General features: G+C 39.4%; 1 protein-coding gene across 1 annotated transcript; it reads left to right on the forward strand.

Annotated features, from left to right (window-relative positions):
- The first annotated feature begins 1,450 nt into the window (after window positions 1-1,450).
- Window positions 1,451-26,571, forward strand: serpini1 (serpin peptidase inhibitor, clade I (neuroserpin), member 1). The gene is made up of 9 exons (XM_086164638.1): window positions 1,451-1,536; window positions 10,462-10,731; window positions 12,171-12,401; window positions 15,539-15,733; window positions 20,681-20,885; window positions 20,992-21,089; window positions 21,998-22,084; window positions 22,190-22,279; window positions 25,732-26,571. Exons 2-9 carry the CDS (start codon window positions 10,464-10,466, stop codon window positions 25,806-25,808), a joined length of 1,251 nt encoding a protein of 416 aa, XP_086020764.1. The 5' UTR covers window positions 1,451-1,536; window positions 10,462-10,463; the 3' UTR covers window positions 25,809-26,571.
- The last annotated feature ends 747 nt before the right edge of the window (window positions 26,572-27,318 follow it).

Genomic DNA, 27,318 nt, shown 5'->3' on the forward strand with positions numbered 1-27,318 from the left:
CCTGAGGAAGAATGTCTTCTGGTGCACCTGCAACATGGTTCTTGGATATTAGCCAGCAGGAATTCAAAACTTTGTCCCACCATGCCAGCCTTCTCCCCGATTCCCATCATCTCCTGGACATTGGTTGGTACTATTCTGTATTCAGAAGGACACCAGGTTGCACGACTGAAAGAGTACTTTCTGTGTCTGCTGCTGGGAACAGGCAGAATTATCTATCAATTTGATGATCCAGAAACTGTTGCGTCACACAATAGAATTGTCACACAACAGAAAATCCTTTCTATTGTCTGACCTAAATGGCAAACTAGTATCCATTTAATCTGAATAGGTGCAGGAAACTGGGGTGGTTGTCCTTTCACTAACCTATTCCAGTCGTATTCCCCTCCACCTTTGTGGCCTCAGCTTTTGGCACAGTCGTGTGGCAGTTGCAGTGGGTTGTAGATTGTAGATCGTAGATTGTTCCTGTGTTTGGAAGCAAAGGTAGCAATAGTAAGAGCTGCAGAGATTCAGAAAGAGATTCTCCAGCAGCACCATACATATCCCCCAGAGAGTGACAGGTGCTTAGTGTGATGAAGCCATCATGGGGCTGCTGGGGCAAATGACACATGCCATACGTTATGAAGCCAACTTCAAAATATTCAATTCTCAGCCGGATATTATCAAGTATTGAATATATAGAATATATTGGATGGCATTGTTTGGCACTTACGCCTCACAGCAAGAATAACTCTGGGCTTCTTCATGTTTGGAGTTTGCATGTGCTCCCAGTGGCTGCATGGGTTTCCTCCAGGTCCTTCAGTTTCCCCTCCCACAATCCAACAAACATACACAAGGTTAATTGGAAAAAATTGCCTAGACATGAGAGTTAGTTATTCTTTGTCTATATCTGGCGCTGCTAGTGGCCGGTCCAGGCTGAACCCGGCTCTCGGCCAATGATGGCAGTGATAGGCTCCAGCATCCTTTGTATATTAAATAATCTACCATTAATAGATCCGTGACATGATTTTAAAGAGCGATAAACTGGTTATAACTGTTTTGCTCTCGAGGCTTTTCTTTGAAATAAAGTTTCATCAAATATGACAATTCTTCATGCAGTACTGACTTTCCACCGAGAGGTTTTCAAGTAATACTATCATAAGAATCCAGTCTCTCTCGCCAACCAACGAACATGTTCACAAGATGGCGCCACTACTGCCATGTTGATTTCATCTTCTCCATGGACGCAGGCAGGGTGAATTCATAGTTCAGTAACAGCAGGGCGTCATTTCATCATAAAGTAATAATAAGAAAATAATGTGCCATTAAACAAATATACATTAAAAAAAATCTAGGTCGAACTCTTGCTTGAACAGGAAGAGCAGAGGGGATGAAATTTTGTCTTAAACCTATACTCTTTGGTTGTCTTCCCTCGGACCAATCAGCGCTCAGGGGGGCGTGGTCTACAGTGGACGTACATGTGTTGGAGCTGCAGCGGTTGAGGAAGGCAGAGAGACCGCGCTCATCTTCACGTCGATTACTTTCCCACACCGAGTGTCGGTAAGAGCCGTTTAACGCAATAACCTTGAACGAAATCAACCTCAAACCCTTGTTAATTTCTTTAAAAAAAACTGAACAGAAACACCGAACTTCGTCGCTTTCGAAATATAACCGTAGTCTCATTATGCGTTAATATTCAACAGAGTATCAGTGCCAATTAAGGTGTCGGCATATGACGTTGTAGTTGCGTGTATTGTGGAATCGTAAGTGAAGATCTCTTGGTGACAGGCAACATGTGGCGGGTTTAGATGCTCACAGGAGCCAAACCTTATATTTTGACTCCCCCTAAAGCGATGTACCCAATAATCTAATTCGAATTATTGTCGGCCCATGTTGTTTGTTGCGGTTGTGCCCACTCCTCCCTTCCTCTCATCACCACCACCACCGCTAGCCCATCGTCGCCAATCTCTGCTTTGGCAATGATGGATCTCGCCCTTGAAAATCAGGTTACAGTAAATTCAGGCGCAGTGACTGGGAGTCTGGTCCTACCCCATCCACACCCCGAACACACACTTGTCACTGCTGCCACTGTGGGTCATTGTGCTGGTGGTGGTGTTGGTGGTGGTGGTGGTGGTGGGGGGGGACAATGTGGGCAAAGTCACTATCACTATTATCACTATTTATGTGAGAAAAAAAATCCCTCATGAAAATGTGTTGTATCATGACACAATATCCATGGGTAGCATTAATAACACATCAATAATTAAATATATTTTAATACTGTAATGCAGACTTAATTGTTAGTTATGTATATTGCTGTCTTAATCTAGATGCCATCATACAAAATAAATCAAATGTGTTGATTTTAAAAACAAATAGAAATACCATAAATAAATACCATAAATAGTTTATTTTAAAATGAATTAAAAAAAAAAAAGATTAGAAGAACTCTTTAGCAATGTCCTCAACATAAGATATTATGTGCCATTGGCTTGAAAAATTCAGCAAGACATTTGCTTATCATTGCAAAGAAATTGTTTGAAACTTGTACAAATAACTGGAGAATTACAGAAAATGGCATAATTCGTAAGCAAACAATTTTATCAGTAGGGATACGTAAGGTCAGTTCATTGACGCTTTGCTATTTTAATGTAGTATGGAAGTAATCATGTAATTAATCGTGTGATATATGGGACACACTCACTTCATTTGTCCTGAGTGTTTGACAAAGGCCTTTCCACAACAAGATGATATTGAGAAATACATTGACGTTTAAAAAAAAAAATTGAGACGGATACCAGGTATTTGGCATAAGTGAAAAATAATAAAAATATACAATCTGGTTAATTCTGTAAGGGAACAGGGCCTATGAACCAAAAACCTTTTTTTTATTATTTTCAGCTTCTCTTCCCAATGTATCTCCCACAAATCTACCTCTCACCACTTGATTTCTGTAAATAATACCTTGACCTACTAAGTCCTCATTTTACGCTGCTCATTCAAGTATGGTTGCATCAGGTGAGGCAATGTCCCTCTGAGTCATCATCTCAATGTATTAATCCCACATGCATATGAGAGATCATCTCCATTCATATATTTCTTTCCCTTCCCCTTTTCCGTCCTACCAATACAATGGTTTGTGTATTTCTTTTCCAAAAAAAATAGGACAATTCCTTCCGTATCAGTTTCAATCAAATGTTGAATCTATCGCTCCAGTTCAGGTCCTAAAGTTTGTACCGACCATAGCTTTTTGCATTTGTGTAAAGTTATTTATCTTTGCATGAAAATGTATTTGGAATCTGCACATATAATCTGCACAGCTCTTTTGAAGCTTGAATGCTCCCACATCTTTGTAAAATGACATATTTATCCCACTCTGGTTTAGTTAAAATACCTAAGACATAGAAGAAAAAATGTTTAGTTGTCATTACAATCTACAATCAATGAAGCACACACACACACGATTGTTGAATTATGATAATCTTGTGAAAGTAACATACTCAAATAAAACCTCAACAGAAGTTTACCTCTGGGAATGACACTGGCCATTTTTCATTTTCTTATAATATGACGTGAAAAACAGGTTCAGAAGGGTGGGAGGACCTGTCATCCTAAATCAGAGGTTTTGTGGGTAGTAAGATCTTTATTGTGGAGATTGTGTCTAAGAATGACTGAACAGAAGCAAAAATAACACTTTTTGTGATTTTTGTCTAAATGTCATACACATCGAATATCAGCTAATAAACCAAAAAGCTACTACCTCAAAGTATCGGTGTTGGCACGTAATTGTATTAGAAATGTTACTAGTTCTTAGAGAGGAATGTCCTTCCTTTACCACTGCAGTATTTTCAACCTCTCTTACTCTGGTTAGTTCTCATTAACATAAATGTGCACTCACCATTCCACTGGAATTGATCAGTGTATTGATCGATGGTAATCTGGGACGATAGGTTGTAGAAGATGTCCTGCCAATTGAGACACAGTTTTGTAGACACTAAAACGATTGCTGGGATTTAGTAATACTATTGATTTTTTTCCTACCTTTTTTATAACCCCATTACTGCAGGAAATGACAAAAATACAAATTTTTTCACCTGTTCACAGCCAGACCTGAAGCAAGTTACATAATCACACATCACTTCAAACCCTTTTATTATCAACAATCCATTTCACCTGCATATGGTATTATTTGCATGTTATTGAGCATCTGCCATATTGTCTCCCCCTGCTTACTTTGAAACTTGCACACACACACACACACACACACACACACATGCACTCAAAATTCCCCCTCTGATAGTGAACTTCATGTGCTCTAGTGTCTCTCTGGTCTGTAGTCAATGTGGGAAAAAACTGTTGTCTGTTCACTCTTACTACTGACCTTAAATCAAGACAGATCCAATTACAGCCTTCTAACTGCACTCCCAAGGGACCATAGATTTGGTGTGTGTGCATGTGTGTGTCGGAGTAATCTTGTGCTTTTTTTGTTGTGTTTTTTTTTCTTGGAAGATAGAAGAGATCCTTGATTCTCTGCCCTTGTCTGCCAACTAAATAGCCAAGGTGAATCAGTCTGGTCTCCTGCAATTCATTTGAGATTTCCAGGAGGCATCAACAATGGCTGTCGACCAAACAATACCACATGTATCGCAGAAGTTTTTTTTTAATATTTTTTTCTAATATCCTGCTAGCTCTATGGACTGCTGCACTTTGTTTTCATTTTTTTAATTTTGAAGGACATGGAGGCTTATACTGCCATGGAGACAATTTAGAATATAAATGTTCTTTAATGCCAACACTGGAATCAGAATACATGAAAGTTTTTATTCATTTTGTGCAATTTGCAACAGAGTAAACATATAATTTGAACATAAATATTTTTACTCTTTTTTTTTCTCACAACTATACAGACATACATTTTTGCCTAAGAGCCAAGTTAGAATATGCCTTTGAATCTGAATCCTTTCAATAGCGAGATCTTGAAACATGCTATGTTGTCGATTTGGGAATGGTCTGTTGTAAAGATTTATTCAGGATATTGCTTAGGACTAACTACAACCACTGCAGTATAACAGGGGACCACCAAAGTGACAAAGTACACAACTTTAAACTTTACTATTTAACAAACTGCTGGTCATGCAAGCAATACTTTTCTCATTATTTATATAATTTTAATGTCTGCTTTCTTTATATCGTGTTCATCTTTTACCGTATATTCACAGTACTGTCCAGCTCTGGTTTTGGTAGAAGCAGCCATCTTAACTTGGGAAGGGGGGCAGACAGAACAGCAGTGTAAAATACACCTGAGTTGGCGGATTCATCTGGTTTCCAGACTATATGCGTCTGCCTTGTGGGAATCAGTCAGCATCCTCGCTGGTCCCTGTGGGCGGGTCGGCGTCTGTCTTCCATCCGTGTTCCACTCTGCCTCTGTCATCTACTGTTTTTTCTTCAAACGCACATCCCTCTCATTCTCGCCCACTTCCACTTGTTCCGGGTGTCTCATGTTAGCAGGGATTATTAAAGTGTTGTTAACCCAATTTTGGCCTCAGTGGGCCATGCTGTGAGTATCCTGGGACTTCGGCTGATCACATAGCGCATTATGTCATTTTCTGACAAGGGTCCAGGAGACACAACGGCACGGAGCCAAGATTTGCCTTAAGATGTGATTTTGTCTGCATATAACAGCAAAAACCTGCATTGATTAAAAAAAAGATAAATAAATACAGCAGTAGGATAATTGAAAGTTTCTGATGTGACATCAGAAGGGCCGGCCAACATATCAAGTATAATCTGTTTATATTTTAATTTCATTTTTTTTTTGAAATAACAATAATTTTACCTTAATCCAAACATTTATGTAATGCTTTTTGTAGATTTATGAAAATCATTTTGTAGATACAATTTTTTTTTAATTCTAAAAAAAAGCCTGATATTTAGATCAGACTTCCCGTTAATTTGTTATAAATCTTGAGATAGTTCACTGCCAAAGGTTTATAAATCACTGTTTATTTATTGCCATTTCTTAAAGCATTGATTCACACATGCCTGATGATCATATAAATGAATATACAAAAAACGGCTTTAACATTAGCTCACAGTTAAAAAAAAAGTGTTCTAATATGCAGGGTTTTAATTAATGTTTAACATAGATGTAATTACACATGGCATGTCGTAATAGATTTTGCTGCATTGCTAGTTCTAAAAATCAAAGTGTTTCCGATGTATTGGCCATCAGCTATATTGCTCTTTCACTGTGCACCAGTTTTCTTCTTTTGCGTGTACCTCCTCCTCCTGTGTTCTATTTATGCAGGAATTACATAAATGGAACACATCCTTAAAAATATATAATAACACTAATATTTCACAGTAAACCTTTTCTAGTTTGTGTCTCCTATAAATGTCCCTGCGTAATAACTTTTTCTTCCTTCTCAGTTATTAACACATAATTAGCTGTCACACATTTGTTTTGGAGGTTATAAATCCCATTTCACAAAACTGCAGAGATTATAAATGTGGCTTTTTTTTACAAATTCATAATCATTAAAAGATGTAAAATGGCACAGTTACACAGTACATCACAATTAAAAGATATGAGGTACAGCATTACGAGGCAATTGCAGTATTAAGCCGATTTGTTTCTTGAGCTTCCCTATTGTTCCTACATGCTTTAACACAATTGTGTGCACCAGTGGGTTTGATTTTATTCAGATCACTTTAACACGTGCTTTGGCAAAGGTGTTTATAGACAGATTGATGTAAAGAGCGGGGGGCAAGACACTTAACCGTTGAACTGTGAACAGTAAAGTAAGTCCCCAAACAGCATTTAGCACATCCCTTTCTTCAATACTGCTATAGAAGTTTAGGTTCAAAGTGCGGCCCCCGTCAGCTTCAAAGATAACTCAGTGTCTTTGCTCTTACTTTTGGATGTCTGCAACATTTGAGATCAAGGCATTGCATAACCTTTTTTTTTCCCTTTATTTCATATCCCGTCTACACTTCTTTCATGTTATTCATCTCTAGCACAGCGCTGTACGTAGACAAGGCTTGAGGGCCTCCGAGGAAAACTCGAAACTAATAAATGACGCTCATATTCTGCTACCCCTGTACTGCAAAGCTTTTTATTAATTGTAAAGCATTCATGACAAAAAAAAAAAAAAAAACCTTGATCACCGTAGTTATAGTCCAACGCAGCATATTCCCGCATGGATTCCAACATTTTTTCAAAATTTTTTCAAAGTGTAAACGGTATTCAGCAGTTAGGAAATAAAGCCGAAGTGTAATTTTAAAAAAAGTGCCTGGAAATCCGTCTAAAAGAAAGATTATGTAAAACGTTTTTCCTACTTCGTTTCCACGGTGAGGACAAAATCTCAGCATGTTTCAACATGGGCTTAAAGTTCCATGAGTATTATGAAAGAATGTGAATGAATTTAGTGACAGCAAAAGACCAAATGCGAAGGCTTTTCGAAGGCAGAGGTTTCTGTGAAAGAAAAAATGGTGATAAACCACATGTGTACTAGAAAAAGATGTTTGATCTGCCATTTTCATTTGCCTTTGTAAACTTGTTTCACAGCATATTTGTGTTTATCAAACTAAATTGATGATGCCTTTAGGATAAGAGGTGAATGGCTTCATTCTAGATGTGTTCATCTTTTCTTTCAGTCAGATTCAGTTTCTTTATGGGTGAGATGCAACACTGTATTAATTTTATTTATTATCAAGAGGGCTCTTTGGACGAAAAAAATTCAATATGAATTTCATAGATAACATTCGGCAGTCCACAAGGAATCGAAGGCAACGCGTTGTCCGAGCATGGCTGTCTGCACAATTGTGTGTTCTTCAAGGCATGAAGTCATAAGGTGTTGGGTTTAAATGGCAGACAGGATTAACACACGCGGTGTGGGTCTTTTGGTGACGTCACACTTTAATTGTTGAAATGTCAACTGGTGATCTACTCTGTGAATTAGGATTACGCACAGAGATTAAGGTCTGATTTTTAAAGGCCAGTGAGTTTAATTGCATGGAATTAATCAAATTGTTGGGATTTAACCTCAGAAAGTTAAACCGTGACACATGTTTTGTTCAGTTAGTCACAGAAGCTTGGGTTTAGGTTTCCCCTGACCTAAGAGGCCTTTTTTTGGAACCCCGTCTTAGTTTACTTGATTCCCGGTTGACAATTGCCGAAGGGGCGAAATGTAAGATTCTCTTGCAAACACCTTGAAATAGCTAAAAATGTTTAACCAGTTTTATAATAAGTAAAAGCGGGGCACCCCCAGTGTTATCATAAACACACTCTCACACACACACACAGATGCTACTTTCCACGCATTAACTGCATGGACAGATTTGTTCTTTATACATGGCAAGACTTTCTGTCTCTGAAAAGTTCAACTCTCACAGCTCAGAAGGTCAAGAACATTACCTCCATTTACTACTTTGCGAGCTGCCCCCACCTTTCTGTCAACCTTTCTGACTCACTCTATGCCTCTATCCGTCATCTGCAGTGTCTGTGAAAACAGACGACCAGCATTGAGTCTCAATTAAACCTGTGGAATTGAATTCCTACATGAATTGAAACAGGGTTTGTAGTTTGACTATTGGATTTGATAGTGTTTATTTTTCATATATTATAATAGAGAACTGTTATTTTAGGGTGAATAAGGACATGTAATGGGAAGTCATCTTAATTTGTTACCTGTTAGCTAATTTGTTTTTGCTCCAACATTCATAACCCTCCCTTCAAGCTTGTCTAGGAAAATTATTACCCTAAAAAGAAAATATATTAGACCGAGATGACACAATAACAGGTTATATTATATCAGAAGTATTACTACTTCAACTGTAAAAAAAAAAACATCAACCATCCTCTGAAGTAGGAACAAAATTTTGGTTTTAAATTTTTTACACATGCATTGTATCTGTGCAGAAATAAAAACAATCCACAGCAGTGTTTTCATGTGAAGAAGTGCAGCGGGTAGGAGAGGACTATGACAATACAATGGGACATGGATTTGCCTGATCATTGTTCTTTGCTGATGACACACTGGTTTATTGTTATCAGTGTCACCTGGCCGCCCCACACATACAGTAGAAGCCAGCAGATTCCAGCCCAGTGCAGGAGTTCTAAACAGTCTAGACTATAAAATAACAACAATCACAACCAGCCAGCTTTACCAGATGTGGCGCATTTGCATTATTTTATATGGCCCCACATCCATTGGCGTTTTACATACACTTACAAAAGAAGTATGTGGAGGTTCTCAGTCATCCAGGTCACGGTGAATTCCTGTCGAAATCTTCTCGCTGTAGCAACTGGACTTCATTCGAAGACAATTCACCCCTCATCCAAGAGGCTTCTTCAGTTCTAATATGGAGTTTCCGAATAGAACTGCCAGGGTTTTGGGCGGGTCTAGGTTATGGTGACTTGTTATGTAAATGTAACAGTTGATTGGTAGAAACTAGGTCTCAGGGGGTTGTTTACCTATATTGCTAAATGGGCCAGCCAGCTCTGAACACAAGATAATGATTGTGCTATTTCACCATGTTCATCTCTGTATTTGGAATTATGCAGTGTATCCTTTTTTATCCTGGATATGATAGAATGGCAAAGATAAGACAGAGAGAAAGTGCAAGGGGCATGGCAGTATGGAGAGTTGCATATAGAGATTTTTAAACACAGATTTTGCAGAAAAAAATGGCAGGGCAAGTTGACTGGAGTGGCTATAAATTATAAATTAGCTCTTACAGCAGATGTGAGGTGATACTTACTGCGGTCCAGCTGTATTTATGGCACATTTTGGTGCCTGTCGGTACAAGGAGTTACTACACCTTACCCAACCTTCAGATCTTCCCCCTTGTGTTCATGTAACTTTGCATGACTGGTTTCAGAGTCATTTTATTTTTTCCTCCCCTGTCAGAGCCCTTCAAATTCAATAACCTCTTGTGTTCCTCTTCTTGCAGCAGTGTATCAGCTGATTTGCTACAGTTCACAATACCCTTACAATCATTTTCATTAGGAGCGGGTTATTTTGCCTTCGATTCAGTTTAACGTCAGCAACGTGACAGATTTCATGTCTTTTTTTCAAACATTCCTGGTCTCACCATTTCATTACTGACTATTCTGAAATGCTTTCATATTTTATCTCTATGCCGTATGTCTTAGTCTTCCATCTTTATCTGCCACTCCCCTTTCCCCTCCTTCCTCTATCATTTCTGAAATCCATGTCCTTCCACAAATGATTTTCTCACTTTCATTTTGTTTACCCTCAATCCTTCCACCTTCACCTCTTTGGCTTTGCAATCCCCCTTCTCTGTTTAATCCACTCATCCCCGGTTTATTTCTGTCACTCATGTATTTTCCATCTGCATTTCCCCTCTCTTAAAGTCTATCATTCGCCACCCTCCTCCGTTCACTCCCTTCTACTCCTTCTCTGCTTCCTCATTAAATTTACATCCCTTCTGTTCATCCATCCTTCTCTGTTGTCTGCGCAGCAATGTGGATCATGGACATTTTATCCCCACTCCTCCTCCTCTCCTTCCTGTTGCCGAGCTACGGTTGCTGGGCGGCAGACATTCCGGAGGACACTACATCAGAATTCTCGGTCAGACTGTACCACCAGCTGCAGGCAGCGGGGGTTCAGGACAACATCATTTTCTCCCCGCTGACTGTCACTTTGGCCCTGGGGATGGTGGAGCTGGGAGCCAGGGGAGCATCGTTGGAAGAGATACGACAGGCTGTAGGATTCAGCCACCTGCTTCCAGGTGATTCAAAAACACTAAAAGTTATGTCGACATTTTGAAATGTTTATTCATGTGGTTAGATTTAATGGAGTCTAACTAAACATGAAGGCATTTTTGCCACAAATTCATAGACTGCTCCTGAAAATGATGTCTACGGAGATTCTCAGTCATCCAGGTCATGGTTAGTCCTTGACAAATCTTATCGTGTCAACTGGACTTGATTTCTTCCCTCGAAGATATTTCCCCTGTCGTCCAAGAGGCTTCTTCAGTTCAATTCAGTCTTCAGCACTGAGGTGAAAGTGTCAAGTCTTCAAGAAGGAAAATGAAGACCGGTTGCCATGACAAAATTTGACAACAAATTTTCATGCAACGTTATGAGAGGCAAAATAATCGATCATCATCACTGAATTTTCCTCACGCATTAGTCAGTTATAGACTATTTCCAGCCACAAAACTCGTATAAAAATAAAATCTTAATTACACAGCAGGTCTGTGTTTCATGTGTATGATAATTAGCAATGACTGTGCAACAGTATGGTGAGGTAATATGCTTTGTTTTCTTTTTCTTTTTGTTTTCCGAGAAAGGAAATATAACTATCACTGAGAGCCCTTCGGTCAAAAACAGACAAAACCCAAGTAAATTTACCCGAAATGATCTTGTTATTTATTTAGCTAAATAACTAAATAACTTATTTAGTTATTAACTAAATAACTAAATAACTTATTTAGTTATTTAGTTATTCACAGAATTAATAAGCTACTTTTACGAAGTTAGCAACAATGTAGAGAATAAAGGGAAAATATATTTTCCAAAGGATTTGTTGATATCACCCCTTTATCACCTGACAGTTAAAAACATGATTTCCAATGGTTGCACTGTGTAAAAGCACAATTTCCCTTATAAGGCATTGTTTACATACACTAATTTGGTGGACTTTCTGGTGGAGTAAACTTCTGACAGACAACAATTGTAATGAACCATTTTAGCTTAAGTTTTTTTGCAATGCAGACTGTATAGTAAACATGAGATACCTATTGATATCGATATATGCAATTGATAAAGGTGCTCACTAGCTGTATGAGTTTGACCTTAGTGATTGGTGCACCATTGTGCACCAATTCGAAATTTGCATGTTTTTTTGCTTCGTCATTAAATGTAGATTGCAGCAGCAATCACATTTGAGAAAGAGCATTCAAATTTTTTCAAAACTGTAGGGCTTTGGTCCGAGCCTACTTTCGGTTGCAAGAATGGGAAAATGGTCTTCTTTGAGCTAGTTACAGTGGGCAATAGTACCCCCTGCTGTTACAGCTTATTATTACCTGGCTTTTGGAGTAAAGAGACATAACCATGATGCAATTTTATTAAAGCACTGTGTGGAAAGGTTTCAAAGAAAAGACAGCAATCCAACTACACACAACTACATTACAAATTTGCTTGTGTGTCTCCTTTTGTTATCAAGGTGTGGAGTTCTCCTTGCTTCAGAACCTGACGGCATCTTATGCAGATGACAACAACCACTACGTGATCCGTTTTGCCAACAGCCTTTTCCTGCAAGAGGGCATGGCTTTTAACCCAGAGTTCCTGCATCTGATGAAGAAATATTTTCATGCCAATGTGGAGACTGTGGACTTCAGTGAAGGAGCCGCTGTGGCCGAGCAGATCAACAGTTGGGTGGAAAACCATACTGAGAGTGAGTATGAAGGGAACACAGCTGGGAGTAAGGTGGCTCTTATGTACCTGTATTACACCTATTGTGCCAAGCTGCTTTGTAATGATACATTTTTCTCTCTTTTAATCTCTCAGCAATTGTCGATCAAGAATTTATATACAAGTGCATATACATATACATATACATATACATATACATATACATATACATATACATATACATATACATATTCATAAAATGCATAATCCAGCCTCTTGGCGGCACTGGCTGGTGTCTCCCCAAGCCAGCCTCGGGGGGGGCACGGAGCAGTGTCTCCCTGAGCCAGTCCCAAGCCTGGATAAATGCAGAGGGTTGTGTCAGGAAGGGCATCTGGTGTAAAACTTTTGCCAAAACCAAACACGCGAATCAACCATATAACCAGATCATACGACCGCCATTGGTTCTGATGACCTACAGGAAACCAATGGAAACTGGGCTACTGTAGGTCAAAGAAGGAGAAGAGGAAAGAGAAGATGAAGGCAAGAGTCTGGGACTGAGAGTAGGGACTTTGAATATTGGGACTATGACAGGAAAAGGTAGAGAGTTGGTTGACATGATGCAGAGAAGGAAGGTGAATATACTGTGTGCCCAGGAAACCAGGTGGAAAGGTAGTAAGGCTAGAAGCTCAAGGGCAGGCTTTAAGTTGTACTATCATGGCACTGACAAGAAGAGAAATTGAGTAGGAGTTATCTTGAAGGAGGAGTTTTTTAGGAACGTTCTGGGGGTGAAAAGAATGTCATAGATTTATGAGTCTGAAACTGGAAATTGAAGATGTGATGCTCAATGTTGTTAATGTTGCTATGCCCCGCAGGTGGGATGTGAATTTGAAGAGAAGGAGAAGTTCTGGAATGAGTTAGATGAAGTGATACAGAATATCCCGGAGATGAGAGTGTGGTATTTGTTGCAGACTTCTATGGACATGTTGGTGAAGGCAATAGAGGGGATGAAGAAGTGATGGGCAGATTTGGTATACAGGATAGGAATGCAGAGGGACAGATGGTGGTAGATTTTGCAAAAAGGATGGAAATGGTTGTAGTGAACACCTTTTTCCAGAAAAAAACAGGAAGATAGGGTAACTTGTAAGAGCGGAGGTAGGAGCACGCAGGTAGACTACATCTTGTATAGACGAGGTAACCTTAAAGAGATCAGTGGCAAAGTAGTTGTAGGTGAGAGTGTAGCCAGACAGCATAGGGTGGTGGTTTGTAGGATGACTGGTGTCAAGGGATGAAGAGAACAAAGGCAGAGCACAGGACAAAGTGGTGGAAGCTGAAAAGGGAGGAGTGTTGCATGGTTTTCAGGGAGGAGTTGAAAAAGGGTCTGGGCGGTCAGGGTGAGCTTCCAGATGATTGGACAACTACAGCTAGTGTTATCAGGGAGACAGGTAGAAGAGTACTTGGTGTGTCATCTGGAAGGAAAGTAGATAAGGAGACTTGGTGGTGGAATGAGGAAGTGCAGGTATATACAAAGAAAGTGGTTAGCAAAGAAGTGGGATACTGAGAGGACTGAAGAGAAAAGACAGGAGTACAGGGAGGTACAACGTAAGGGAAAGATAGAGGTAGCAAAGGCAAAACAAAGGGCGCACAATGACCTGTACGCTCGGTTGTACAGTAAGGAGGGAGAGAAATATCTATACAGGTTCGCGAAACAGAACGATAATGATGGAAAGGATGTACAGCAGGTCCGGATGATTAAGGCTAGAGAGGGAAATGTATTGACAGATGCCAGAAGAGTGATGGGAAGATGGAAAGAGTACTTTGAAGAGCTGATGAATGTGGAATTGGAATTATTAAAGTGAAATGAGGAAGGCATTGAAAAGTGGAAAAGCAGTTGGTCCTGATGATATACCAATGGAGTTGTGGAAGTGCCTATGATAGGTAATGGTAGAGTTTCTGCCTCGATTATTCAACAAGATCTTAGAGAGTGAGAAGATGCCTGAAGAATGGAGACGAAGTGTGATGGTGCCTATTTTTAAGAATAAAGGGGATGTGTAGAATTGCGGCAACTATAGAGGGATAGAGTTGATGAGCCATTCAATGAAAGAGTAGTGGAAACTAGCCTGAGAGCAGAAGTCAGCATTTGTGAACAGCAGTATGGCCTCATGCCTAGAAAGAGTACTACAGATTCAATATTTGCTTTGAGAATGCTCATAGAGAAATACAGAGAAGGCCATGAGGGAGCAGAAACTCCATCTGACAGAGGACTCTGCCGGACGTTCTCTGACCCTCACGTTATGTTTGGGTCTGCAAGGGTCTGACCAGCATCCTCCCCCACCATCCACACCAGCTCACCACCAGGTAGTGATCAGTTGAAGGAATGGGAAACTGAACTGTTGTTGGGTGCAAAGCCACAAACAATAGTCAGAACCCAGGCCCCCAGCTGAAGGTGGAGGGAGGCCACCCTCTTGTCCACTGGGTTGAACCCCAACGTGCAGCCGCCGAGGGCAATCAATATGCCCTCACCTGCCCAGCACCTCTCACCGGGGTTGACTCCAGAATAAAAAAGGGTCCAGCCCCTCTCGAGAGGTCTGGTTCCAGATCCCACACTGTGCGTCGAGGTAAGACCGACTATATCTAGTCGGAATCTCTCAGCCTTGTGCAATAGCTCGTGCTCCTTAATCGCCAGAGAGGTGATATTCCATGTTCCAAGAGACAGCTTCTGCAGCCAAAGATTGGACCGCCAAAGTCCCCTGCTCTAACCACCGCCCGGCTCACACTGCATCTGACCCTCTTGGCCGTTCCTGTGGGTGGTGAGCCCAGGGTAAGAAGGATCAATGTCGTCCTTTGGGCTGTGCCCAGCCGAGACCCATGGGAGAAGGCCCAGCCACCAGGCACTGGCCACCGAGCCCCGCCCCCAGGCTTGGCGGGGTCCAATGATTGTCTCCTTCATGAGAGTCTGGCCACACTTTGTCTGGTCCCTCACCTGGGACCTGTTTGCCTTGGGTGACCCATCAAGGGGCATAAAGCCCCCGACAAGACAGACCTTACGGAGAGAGAGAGAAAGAGATCTTCTTGGACAAAAACTATATTTGTAACAACTAAACAATTACAAGTCTTGTAGCAGGTGCAATTCTTTGGCTGCTAATGATTATCTAAGCAAATAATCCAAACATCTCTTTACAGGTAAGATACATGACCTGCTATCCGCTGAGGATTTCACCAGCGACACCCGCCTGACGCTTGTGAATGCCGTCTACTTCAGGGGCTCCTGGAAAAACCAGTTCAGGCCAGAGAACACACGCACCTTCTCCTTTAGCAAGGACGATGGCACAGAAGTCCAGACACTCATGATGTACCAACAGGGAGACTTCTACTATGGTAAGGACTCTGGTTGTGTGTGTGACACCTGACGGGTTTGCTCATTATTGGTATCAATGGTTCAGCATAAGCAACACGGTGGTGTAGTGGTTCGAAGGTTTTGTCTCACAAAACAAGAGTATAGGTACCGTTGTGGTCTGTGTGAGTGTGCATTAGGAAGTTTATTTAACATGAAATTCTGCAGTTACATGGGTTTACCAATCAAGATGGTACCTTAAAAGATGCCCCCGAAGCAAACCCACTCAAAAAATGTTGGTATAACAACAGGCATCGAATTGAAAGTCAATCAAAAAGAGGGAACCATGCTATCATTCCAAGCAAACTGTAATCTATAAAGGTCATACTTTCAATGAAAATAGTAAATGTGCTGATGGTGCTCCAAGCGACTTCCCAAAAGTCTGTGAAAGAAATGTCCCAAGTCAGCGATACCCTTAAATCAGTCCAGTTGTGCCATGAAAAAATGCAGAACATGCATGAGTCTCGTAGCTGTCTTGAAAATCATGGAGCAGAAAAAAGAGAATGAGTGATGGAAGAATCAAAACACAAAACCAAACAATACCAGGGCATCCATGTTTGATGGCATTCAGAATCCATGTGGGAAAAGTGGCATCAGATATTTGGGATATTCCAATGTAATACGCCTCAGTTTGGAATAATTCAAGTACCGTATTTTCCCGACCATAAGGCGCACCGAACTAAAAGGCGCAGTCTCAGTTATGTGTGCCATTACTGTATTTAAAACACACATAAGGGGCACCTGATTATAGGACGCAGGTTTTATATACAATCCATGCCCACACTTCCCCCTTTAACGTTCTCATGGTGTCCTTTACGACAGCTTTTCATTATGATCCGCTGAAAGTTGCTGCGCTACCGTAATCCTGTTCTGGATGGAAAAATGGCACTGTTTCATGAAACAAAAGCACCAAGACGGACCTCCTTGGAAATATTCAATTTTAATTTCTTCTGCTAGCGTTAATGCTTTTAGTTGAATGGTGACCGTCAAAACGCTTCTCCCACTCGTTCTTTGCTCGATGATCCACTGCTTGAGTCTTTCCTTCAACTCGGGCCACCTTGTCGGCCTAAACTCAGCTGCGTCTTCTTGACTTGTCGGAACTCGTTTTCCAGCTTCCTCAACTTGCGAACCATCGATTCGTTAATCTTGAATTCTCTCGCGGCTGCTCGATTTCCATGTTCCTCCGCGTAGCTGATGGCCCGCAGTTTAAACTGTGCTTCATAAGCGTGACTCTTTGCCATTTTCAGGGTTGTTCCAACAACGATGTTCTGCATAACGCACATACCCGTTCTTTTATATACAATCAACTTCCACACTTCCCAGTTTAACATTCTCATGGTGTTCTCTACTACGTCCGCCTTACAACAACACACACGGGGCGCACTGCACTATAGGGTGCGCCGCACATTTTGAAGAAAATCTAAGACTTTTATGTGTGCCTTATAGTTGTGAAAAATACGGTAGGTACAAAAACCTTTGTGATGGCTATCTTGAATGTCAAACCAGGCAAAGGGAAATTTTGGTGAAATTATTCTTTAAGTTTCCTACAGTATGGTGGCATGGGGTTGAAATTATGGCAGTTTGTTACACAATAATTATCACTTTGATTTAGTATTGAAATTTTTAATAAAATGATTATAGGTCGGCCCTTTTGGGGCAGCTTGGGCAAATTAACAATAAATGTGATCAAGACTCAACAATCTTTGATGTAAATGTAACACAGAAACAGCCATTGAGTCACTCACAAGATTGAACCAATGCCTCCCACAAGTTGATAATGATGCTTTTGAACAAAATGATAATGATAATGATAATGATAATGAGAGTTAAGGACCTAATTAGATTTGGGACAACCTTTCGGACTTCATAAGAGGTGGAAGGAGGTAACCAGGGAGAATGAGACTCCCTCTATGCAAAAGCACAATATGAGGAAGTATGGGATTCTTGTAGTCATACATCCGTCCATCTACCGCTTAGCCTACACTTAGGGGCGCAGGGGGGATTCTTCTACTCCAGCTAAAACAATATTAAATATTCCCAAATTTTGGCGAGAGCTAGAGCTATAAAGAAGCTTAAGTATTGGATTTGAGAATCGTTGGGTCGAGGGATGTTTGACAATTTGGACACGATGAAGGAAAATAGTATTCCTTACATAAGTGATAATGTGTCAGACACCAAGACTGCATCAAGGATGCGCTGAACGATGCAGGAGTAAGGATCCACATGCAAGAAGGCATTTGCTGTCACTCACTGTTTTAACATGCTGGCCTGAGCGCGCACATACACACACACACACACACACACACACACACACACACACACACACACACACACACACATACACACACACAGTTTTCTATCTGATTGTTGGGCACAGCTTCCATGTGCATTGTGTTTACATTGCAAGATTTTCTGTGGAGGTCAAGGTTATGTGTGTGAGGAATACACACAGCCTGTTATTTCAACCACCTGCTTGTGCAATGCACAGCCCATGTTTGTGATTTAACTGTGTGTATTTGTTTTCCAGGTTTGGAATTTTAATTAATTTGCATTTGTTAGTGAGGAGTTATTCTTCGGATATTTGTAAAATCCTGGAATTGAGGCTCTTCTTTCTTATGGTTATTTCAAATTCTAATTTTTAAAATGAAATTATTCAGGTTGGAAATGTTATTCACCTGGAAAATCTTGTGTTCCTTTGATTTGTTATGGCTGCAGCTTCAATATTTTTTCAGTTAAATAAGCACTTTTCAGATATTTGGTTCATTGAATAAGGCCATTCCTTAAAGTTCATCTTTAGGAGCTGGTTTGTTGACGTCCGTTGCAATTTGTTATTCACTTTTACATTGTATTAAAAAAAATAGATAAATAATGATAATCATCTCTGCTACATGCAAAATTTCTCGCAAAGATCTTGCAAAGTGGGGTGGGAAAAAAAGGCGAACTTTTGTGAGCTCTCATGAAACTGTTTACGTTAGGAGCGATAAACTTCTTTCTTCATTGTTGTGTCTGTTTTGTTTCTGCTCTGCCTATGTATGACCTGGAAGAACATTGCTCTTAACATAAATTGTTTTGCAATATCTCGCAAAAATGTGTCTTTTTCTTCCCATCCCCACAACCAAAATGTGCCTTTTTTTATACACTTCAAAATCGCCCCTAAATCTTGAGGTCCTGTCTTCAAAAATCTGGCAAAGATAGATGTTAAGCTATGAAGGCCTCTGACCCACTTAGGGGTAAAATGATGAAGGTGTATGCAAGTATTATTCATTATTATTATTCACTGGAAGAGTGGGTGGGCAGTCATGTTTGTTATAGTTTTGTTTCATTCTTGAAAAGACTAATTGATTTAGCTGATTTAAAAACAGAGATTTTGCTTTAAACTGCATTATCATGCAGCGCCTCAAGTAAATGTGCCCCAAAACGCCGGTCCATGTGATTACATGGACTGCAGCACTTCATTTCTCTGTTAAGTGGTTGACTTGTTTACAGTGCACTGATTTTTTTGGCTGCTGTTTTGTTAAGTGCTTTTATTCATTATCCCAAGGGAAATTTCCTCTGCATTTGACATATTCCTACAATTTTAGAGACAGCGGCGGCCCACCTTAAATGTGTTGTCTCCATGGTATTACATATTCAGTTGTAATGTCAAAATCGTGGTAAAAGGTGTCTATTAGGAATAAATACACTGCATTCATTATTAGGCAAGTTGTATTTTTGAGGATTCATTTTGTTATTGTACAAGTACTGTGCGCTTGGTCAATCCAAAATGTTAACCAAACCTCAAACCTGAACATTTAAGTTGTAAAAGTGAAGTTTGGGCTTTCTTAAGAGAATATCTATATGTACCACGTTATTAGGCAACTATTAGTGTGCAGAATAATTATGCAACCAAAATGAAAAACAAAAATTTTCCCATCTCACTTGTTTATTTTCATCTGTTTAAATGAGAATAATAAACAAACTCATTATATACAAATAAACAATTCTGAAATTTCAAAAAAAATAAACCTCAGGGACCAATACCACCACCTTTCTTTTCGATAACTGCCACAAGTCTTCCATTCACAGTCAGTGAGTTTCTTGAGCTGGTCAAAATCAATAAGCCTCCCAGACATTGTTCAGAGGGTAACTGTTTACCTTTACTGTAAATTTCCTCCTTGAGAAGGGCCCAAAAGTTCTCAATAGGGTTCAAGTCAGGTGAAGAAGGGAGCCATATCATTAGTTTTTCATCTTGTGACCCTCTTGACTATTTGCAACAAAACATTCAATTGTTCTGTGATCACGCCTCAAAATCTTAGATATTTCAAGAGTGCTGCATCTCCCTGAATTACTTTTTACAATTTTTGATTTTTCAGAGTCGGTTAAATCTCTTTTTTGGCCCACCAGCCTAATAATTATGCACACTTTGATATAGGGTGATGGTCTCCTTAGGCCACACCCTCCCTCGGTACACAGATACACATCACCTGATATGCATTAAATCCAATAAGTATTCAAGTTTATACAGATTGAAGTTATTGATGAATTATGAATCATGGATGAAATTATGATATGGTCAAAATTATCTCTTGCCTAATAATTGTGCAAGAGATATGTATGAGGAAAAATATCAATTGTAAATTCAAAATATGTAAATAGATGCATGTTTATAAAGAATTCATGAGATTTTTCAGTTTGTTATGATGCTTTGAAGTGTTACCAAGGAGAAGGTGAAGAAACATTGGGACTCTAAGTACAATTTTGGTCACTGGCACGTGACTTGTGTTTGAAATTTAAATGGCCTTTATTTATGTTGCACTTTTTCTTTCCAAGAGCCTTTTTACAGTCGCAGCTCATTTCACCCATTTACACACAAATATGCCAACATAGTGGTAACAATGGGGGTACCATATGGGGGTTTGCAAAACAGCGAGAGACTCTCCTCTGCTCTCCAGGTGAGTTCAGCGATGGCTCCCAGGAGGCTGGTGGCGTATACCAGGTGTTGGAGATGCCGTACGAAGGAGAGGACATGTCGATGATGATCATCCTGCCACGGCAAGAAGTACCCCTAGTTTCTCTTGAGCCCATAATCAAAGCACCGCTGCTAGAGGAGTGGGCTAGCAATGTGAAGCGTCAGAAGGTGGAAGTCTATCTGCCAAGGTAGAACACAGAACTTTATATTTGGAAGCAGTTGGCTTCAGCTATGCTGGAGTTTTCTGGATTGTTTGTTATCTAACTTTTTTGGAAATCTGGCCGCTTCGTACAGATTCAAAGTGGAACACAAGATTGACCTAAGGGATATTCTTCAGGAGCTCGGAATTAAGAACATCTTTACCCGCAATGCTGATCTCTCCGCCATGACAGGTGACTCAAAAGCTATGTGGAAAATTTTAAATGTGTAGTTCCAATTCAATGGCTACAGTATTTATTAGAAGAGTTGAATAGTTAAACTCTGACGAGAAGAAAAATGGAGACTTTTGCGCTTTTGTTTGGCTGTGGCAAGGCTGGATATTGCAGATGTCAAATCTTATACAACAAAGAGACAAAGAGGTAATTATATAAAATGTCGAGTGTATCTGAAATAGCCTGTAAAAGCTTCAAATTTATGAAGCAGCGATTTGATTTACTTTTATTTATTTGTTAGTTTACAGATAATGTTAACATTAAGATAATATTAACTGAAAGACAAATTATTTAAAACTATCATTTTATTGTGAAATTTTAATGTACCATTAAACCATATACTTGTGGACAATTCCATTATTTCCTTTAAATGTTTATTTTTAATTGTTGTCCTACCTTATAGTATGTGCTGCTGTTTTTACTGGTACATGTATTATATACATGTGTATAAACTACATAATTGGATTCAAACTCTTCGTAATCAGTGTTTTTTTAGTTCTTAATTAATCTATAATATTGTTATCCATCAGCTGTTCTGTACAACTTGTACCATCAGCTTATCCCCTTTGCGGAAGACAAGATGTAATGATGGTTACAAAATCTCAAAATCTAATTATTCTGGTTTGCCATGTCATTACTTTTTAAATTATTTTTGTAATTATTTAATTTTATGATTAAGATTTATCTAAGTCTAGATAAAATACTTATGGCAGGTAGCTTGAGCATTTTATTTCAGAATGGTGTAATTTCACAATTATATGCTTCTCATCTGTAAGAGATAAAAATGCGGTGTGTGTCCTCTACATTAGAGTGCAGCTGCATGTGATAAAAGTGAATTTATGTATTTGTCTTTGCCTTTCTTTTTCAAGATGGTAAGGATGTTTACATTGGCAAGGCAGTTCAAAAAGCCTACTTGGAGGTGACTGAGGAAGGGGCAGAGGGGGCTGCTGGATCAGGTTGAGTTTGCTGTTATTCATCTTGACAACACCTGTTTAACTAGATCGGAAAATTCGGTTTCACCAAACACTGCCCCCCTGTGACAATCAGTATCTGTCTCCCAGGTATGATTGCCTTGACCAGGACTTTGGTGCTGTACCCACAAGTCATGGCCGACCACCCCTTCTTCTTTGTCATCAGAAACCGCAGGACAGGTTAGTCATGAACAAGAATTACTTGTATAATTTCCCTTTGGAAATATGACTGTGGAGGTTCTCAGTCATTCAGGTCATGGTGAATTCTTGTTGAAATCTTCTTGTCTTGGCAACTGGACTTGAATTTCTTCACTTGAAGACGTTCCAGCCCTCAACCAAGAGGCTTCTTCAGTCCTAATAACCAATGGGGAGTTTCCGAATATAACTGCCAGTGTCTTGGGCAGGTCTAGGTTATGGAGGCTTATTGTGTAAATGGAAGGGTTGATCTGCAGAAACAAGGTGTAATAGGGGTTGTTATGCTAATGGGTGTGTCGTTCGTTGGAACAAAAGAACGACTTTGTGGGAATTTCTTGAATGTGAATAGGTGAAGCTAAACAAAGGAGTTGCCAAGATTTCAACAAGAATTCCCCTTTTGAGTACCAGTATCTTCCTCTTTCATCACACAACATGCAATTTGTTAGGGGACCCCACACGCATTGTAAAATGTATGCTCCAGAATTTTTGATGATGCGTTGATAAGAAAATTTGTGAAAATGTTAATGAGACAAGATCGTATATTTTGCTTTATTTTTTGTAGATTGGACACAAATAAACAGTGTATATATACAGTGGGGCAAAAAAGTATTTCATTAGCCACCAATTGTGCAAGTCCTACCACTTAAAAAGATGAGAGAGGCCTGTAATTTCTGTAACTCTGGCACTGCAATTTCCTTCGGGATTAATAAAGTTGTTCTTATTCTTATTCTTATTCTTAATTTGCACCATAGGTACACTTCAACTACGAGAGACAGAATCCGAAAAAGAAAAAATCAGAAAATCACATTTCCTGATTTTTAAAGAATTTATTTACAAATTATGGTTTGAAAATAAGTATTGGGTCACCTACAAACAAGACAGATTTCTGGCTCTCACAGACCTGTAACTTAGGCGCCTTAGTCCTCCACACATTACCTGTATTAATGGCACCTGTTTGAATTGGTTATCAGAATAAAAGACACCTGTCCACAACCTCAAACAGTCACTCCCCAATCTCCACTATGACCAAGACCAAAGAGCTGTCAAAGAACACCAGAAACAAAATTGTAGACCTACACTAGGCTGGGAAGACTGAATCTGCAATAGGCAAGCAGCTTGGTGTGACGAAATCAACTGTGGGAGCAATTCTTAGAAAATGGCAGACATACAAAACCACTGATAATCTCCCTCGATCTGGGGCTCCATGCAAGATATCAACCCATGGGGTCAAAATTATCTCAAGAGCGGTGAGTGAAAATCCCAGAACCTTACGGGGGGACCTAGTGACTGACCTGGCGAGAGCTGGGACCAAAGTAACTAAGGCTAACATCAATAACACGATATGCTGCCAGGGACTCAAATTCTGTAGTGCAAAATTTGTCCCCCTGCTTAAGCCAGTACATGTCCAGGCCCGTCTGAAATTTGCTCGAGAGCATTTGGATGATCCAGAAGAGGATTGGGAGAATGACCTATGGTCAGATGAAACCAAAATATAACTTTTTGGTAAAAACTCAACTTGTCGTGTTTGGAGGAAAAGGATTGCTGAGTTGCATCCAAATAACACCATACCTACTGCGAAGTATCGGGGTGGAAACATCATACTTTGGGACTGTTTTTCTGCAAAGGAACTAGGACAGCTGATCCGTAAGAATGAATGGGGCCATGTATCGTGAGATTTTGAGTGAAAACCTCCTTCCATCAGCAAGGGCAGTGAAAAAATAACATGGCTGGGTCTTTCAGCGTGACAGTGATCCCAAATACATCCCCCAGGCAACAAAGGAGTAGCTTCGTAAGAAGCATTTCAAGGTCATGGAGTGGCCTAGCCAGTCTCGAGACTTAACCCCATAGAATCTTTGGAGGGAGTTGAAAAACCCTGTTGCCCAGCAACAGCCCCAAAACATCACTGCTCTAGAGGAGATCTGCATGGAGGAATGGGCCAAAATACCAGAAACAGTGCGTGAAAACCTTGTTATGACTTACAGAAAACGCTTGACCTCTACCATTGCCAACAAAAGGTATATAACAAAGAATGGAAATGAACATTTGTTCTTGACCAAATACTTATTTTCCACCATAATTTACAAATAAATTCTTTAAAAATCAATGTGATTTTCAGAATTCTGTCTCTCATAGCTGAAGTGTACCTATGATGAAAATAACTGGCCTCTCATCTTTTAAAGAGGGAGAACTGTCACAATTGATGACTGACTAAATACTTTTTTTGCCCCACTGTATATATACACTCTGTATTTGTGTCCAATTTACATAAATATAAAGCAAAATAAATGATCTCGTCTCATCAACATTTTCACAAATTTTCTTATCAACGCATCATCAAAAATTCTGGAGCAGTTGAATTGCAAATTGCATGTTGCGTGATGGAAGAGAAAGATACTTGTCACTGCCGCATCCAATCAGCTCTCTTGACAGTCAAGCGTGGCAGATGCTCGACTGTCACTCGGAGAGTCAAATTAAACACTTTCACCATGGGCAAAATGCTTTAGATGAATTGAGTTTACCTTGCAAAGCACCTTTAAGGTAATAAATTGTGGCCAATCAAGGGGATCCAACAGCAGCCAAAGGTACAGGTGACTGCTTTTTGTTACTTTACTTTAAATAACCATGAAATTAAATGGACCAATTCAGCAGCAGGCCATCTCACTGCTTCATTTGCCCCAGGCGGTCACTCTTCGGTTCAGATCCTGCTGCCATCGCAAGGAACAATTACTAAGTGAAAGCAAAGCACAGATATGAACATAATTAGTTTTGTTAATCACTTTTTTTATTTATATTTACGCACTAAGCAAAGTTCATGTGAGAAATGCAATGGTTTTGTGAATCACATCTCAGTGGTCATGTGACCAAGAAAAAAATGCAAATCATGATGTTGCCAATTTAAGACTCGTTGTTGTAAGTTATCATTGGGGCTGGGCAGTATGATAAATATGTATATTGTTATAATGCCGAAGGTGTTTTTTTTAAATATTTTTGCAAAATTATGTCAGTTAAACAAAAAGCCACATGCTAACTTTATTAAATCCCTTGTGTTATAACACTTTTATTTAAAGTGCATCACACGTGAGATGCATAATATACACAGTTATTTTTTTAGTATGGTCTTTTTGTTTACAAATGTGTCATTTCTTCCAATTATTGAGACTGAAGTTAACTTTAGTGCTATCGCATGTGTATACGTATCATTCAGTTTACCACTCGTTAACATTTTCACCAGTTTTCTCATCAGTGACTGTTTGTTACGTCTTAAGTAATAAAGTGTTAACTACACATAGCTGGACCATCATAAAGTGTGTAAGCATCAAAAACTTGCACTTATAAGCCTGTACATCAAGATTTGACACATTTTTGCTTCTAAGCAATAAAATAATTTCATTAGAGTTATACATCTATATATCAGCATTTGTTTTTTCTGCTTACAGGGTCCATCCTCTTCATGGGAAGGGTCATGACCCCGGAAGTCATCGAGCCCAACGACCATGACTTTGGTTCCATGTAGCCAGAATTGCAGGTCACCAAACCAGTCAAGATCCTGACATCATGATAGCATCCTCAGCTGTGTTTTATACTCTTTATGAAAAAAAATAAGCTCTCAACTGAATATGATATAATATATTATATACTGAAATATGACAATTAATGCAACTGTATGTTTTGATACTGGAAGCTTTAAACTCAGATAAAGACAAGCAGAAAGGGCAAGATGTAAATATTCTCGTGCAAAGGATGGTTTGTAAGAGAGGAAACTAGAACACATGATATGTATTCAGAGCAGAGCCCCTTTAAGTTCAGCAGCTTCACACTCAAAATGCAAAAAAATACAAAAATGTGCTTTTCTCTCACCTGCTGCAAAAATAAACACTCATGGCACTCATTTCAAGTTAATCACACCCAGTGCATCTGAAGTTGTTCTATATACACATATATGCTCAGTATTTATTACAGTGGTACACTTTATACAATGGATCTTAGTAATATATCTCATCCAGACAGTATTCTGGTTCTTTTTTTGTAAACTGTAGGCACATGGTTTAACTGCTGATGAACTAATAAGCCTTATCACAGTGGGTTCAGCCTCAACTGGGGCGTACAGGTGAGCCGAAGGGACTGCAGAACGTAGACAGGTTGCTATAGAGACCATGGGGCGCATGTAGGCTCACGGAAAAATATCTGCACCATTTTGGATGTACATAAAGGGAGAAACAGTAACACCAGCTGTACTCGATCTTTTACTCAATAAATCCATGAATGTCACCATTAAAGTTGTCTCTTTTGCATGATTATCAGGTGCTTTTTAATGGGAGGGTCTGCTCACGTCCACCCACCACTCAATACCCTCAAGCATATAATCAATTTAAATATTTACAACTATGATCTTTGTTAGAATGCCAAACAAGAAATTCATCAGAGGGTCCTGTAAAAGATGATCATTCTGTATTCAGTACATGTATACATCTGCTCACTACCTTACACACAAAAATGCATAAAAATATGCCAGTGGAATCATGGGGTAACTCAAGAATATACAGCAAATACGTTCATTATTGTCCAAATTAATTCATTTTATAGTGGATTTTAATCATATCCAAATAACTCATTTTGACCAATCCTTATCACTGTGAGGATCATTGTGTTTTTAAAATTCATTTTGTTTTTTATATTTAGCAACTCCACAAATCATGGGAAAAATTCACAAGTGAATAATTATAGCTTCAGTATATTGATAAAATTATCAAAAATTCTGAGATAAATTTAAACATTACATTAATTTTAATGTAATATTTGAATTACAAAAATATATATAGACTCTATTTTTGCCAGGTAATGTTGTAAGTCAGTCAAAGCTTCTGGCAGGTCTCCTGTTTAAGACAATTAGCCTGTCATAGTTAATTTAATATGTGGATTTTAATTTTCACTTAGACTGTCAGGGCAGAGACTGTCCCTCCACTGTTTGTGTTCCACCTCCCCATTGTGAAAACCCTGAACAACCGTTGCCAGGCAACAAGCAC

This window comes from Fistularia commersonii, chromosome 18, assembly GCF_037954325.1.
Source record: "Fistularia commersonii isolate RoL2024-O1a breed Wild chromosome 18, RoL_Fcom_v1.0, whole genome shotgun sequence".
NCBI lineage: Eukaryota > Metazoa > Chordata > Actinopteri > Syngnathiformes > Fistulariidae > Fistularia > Fistularia commersonii.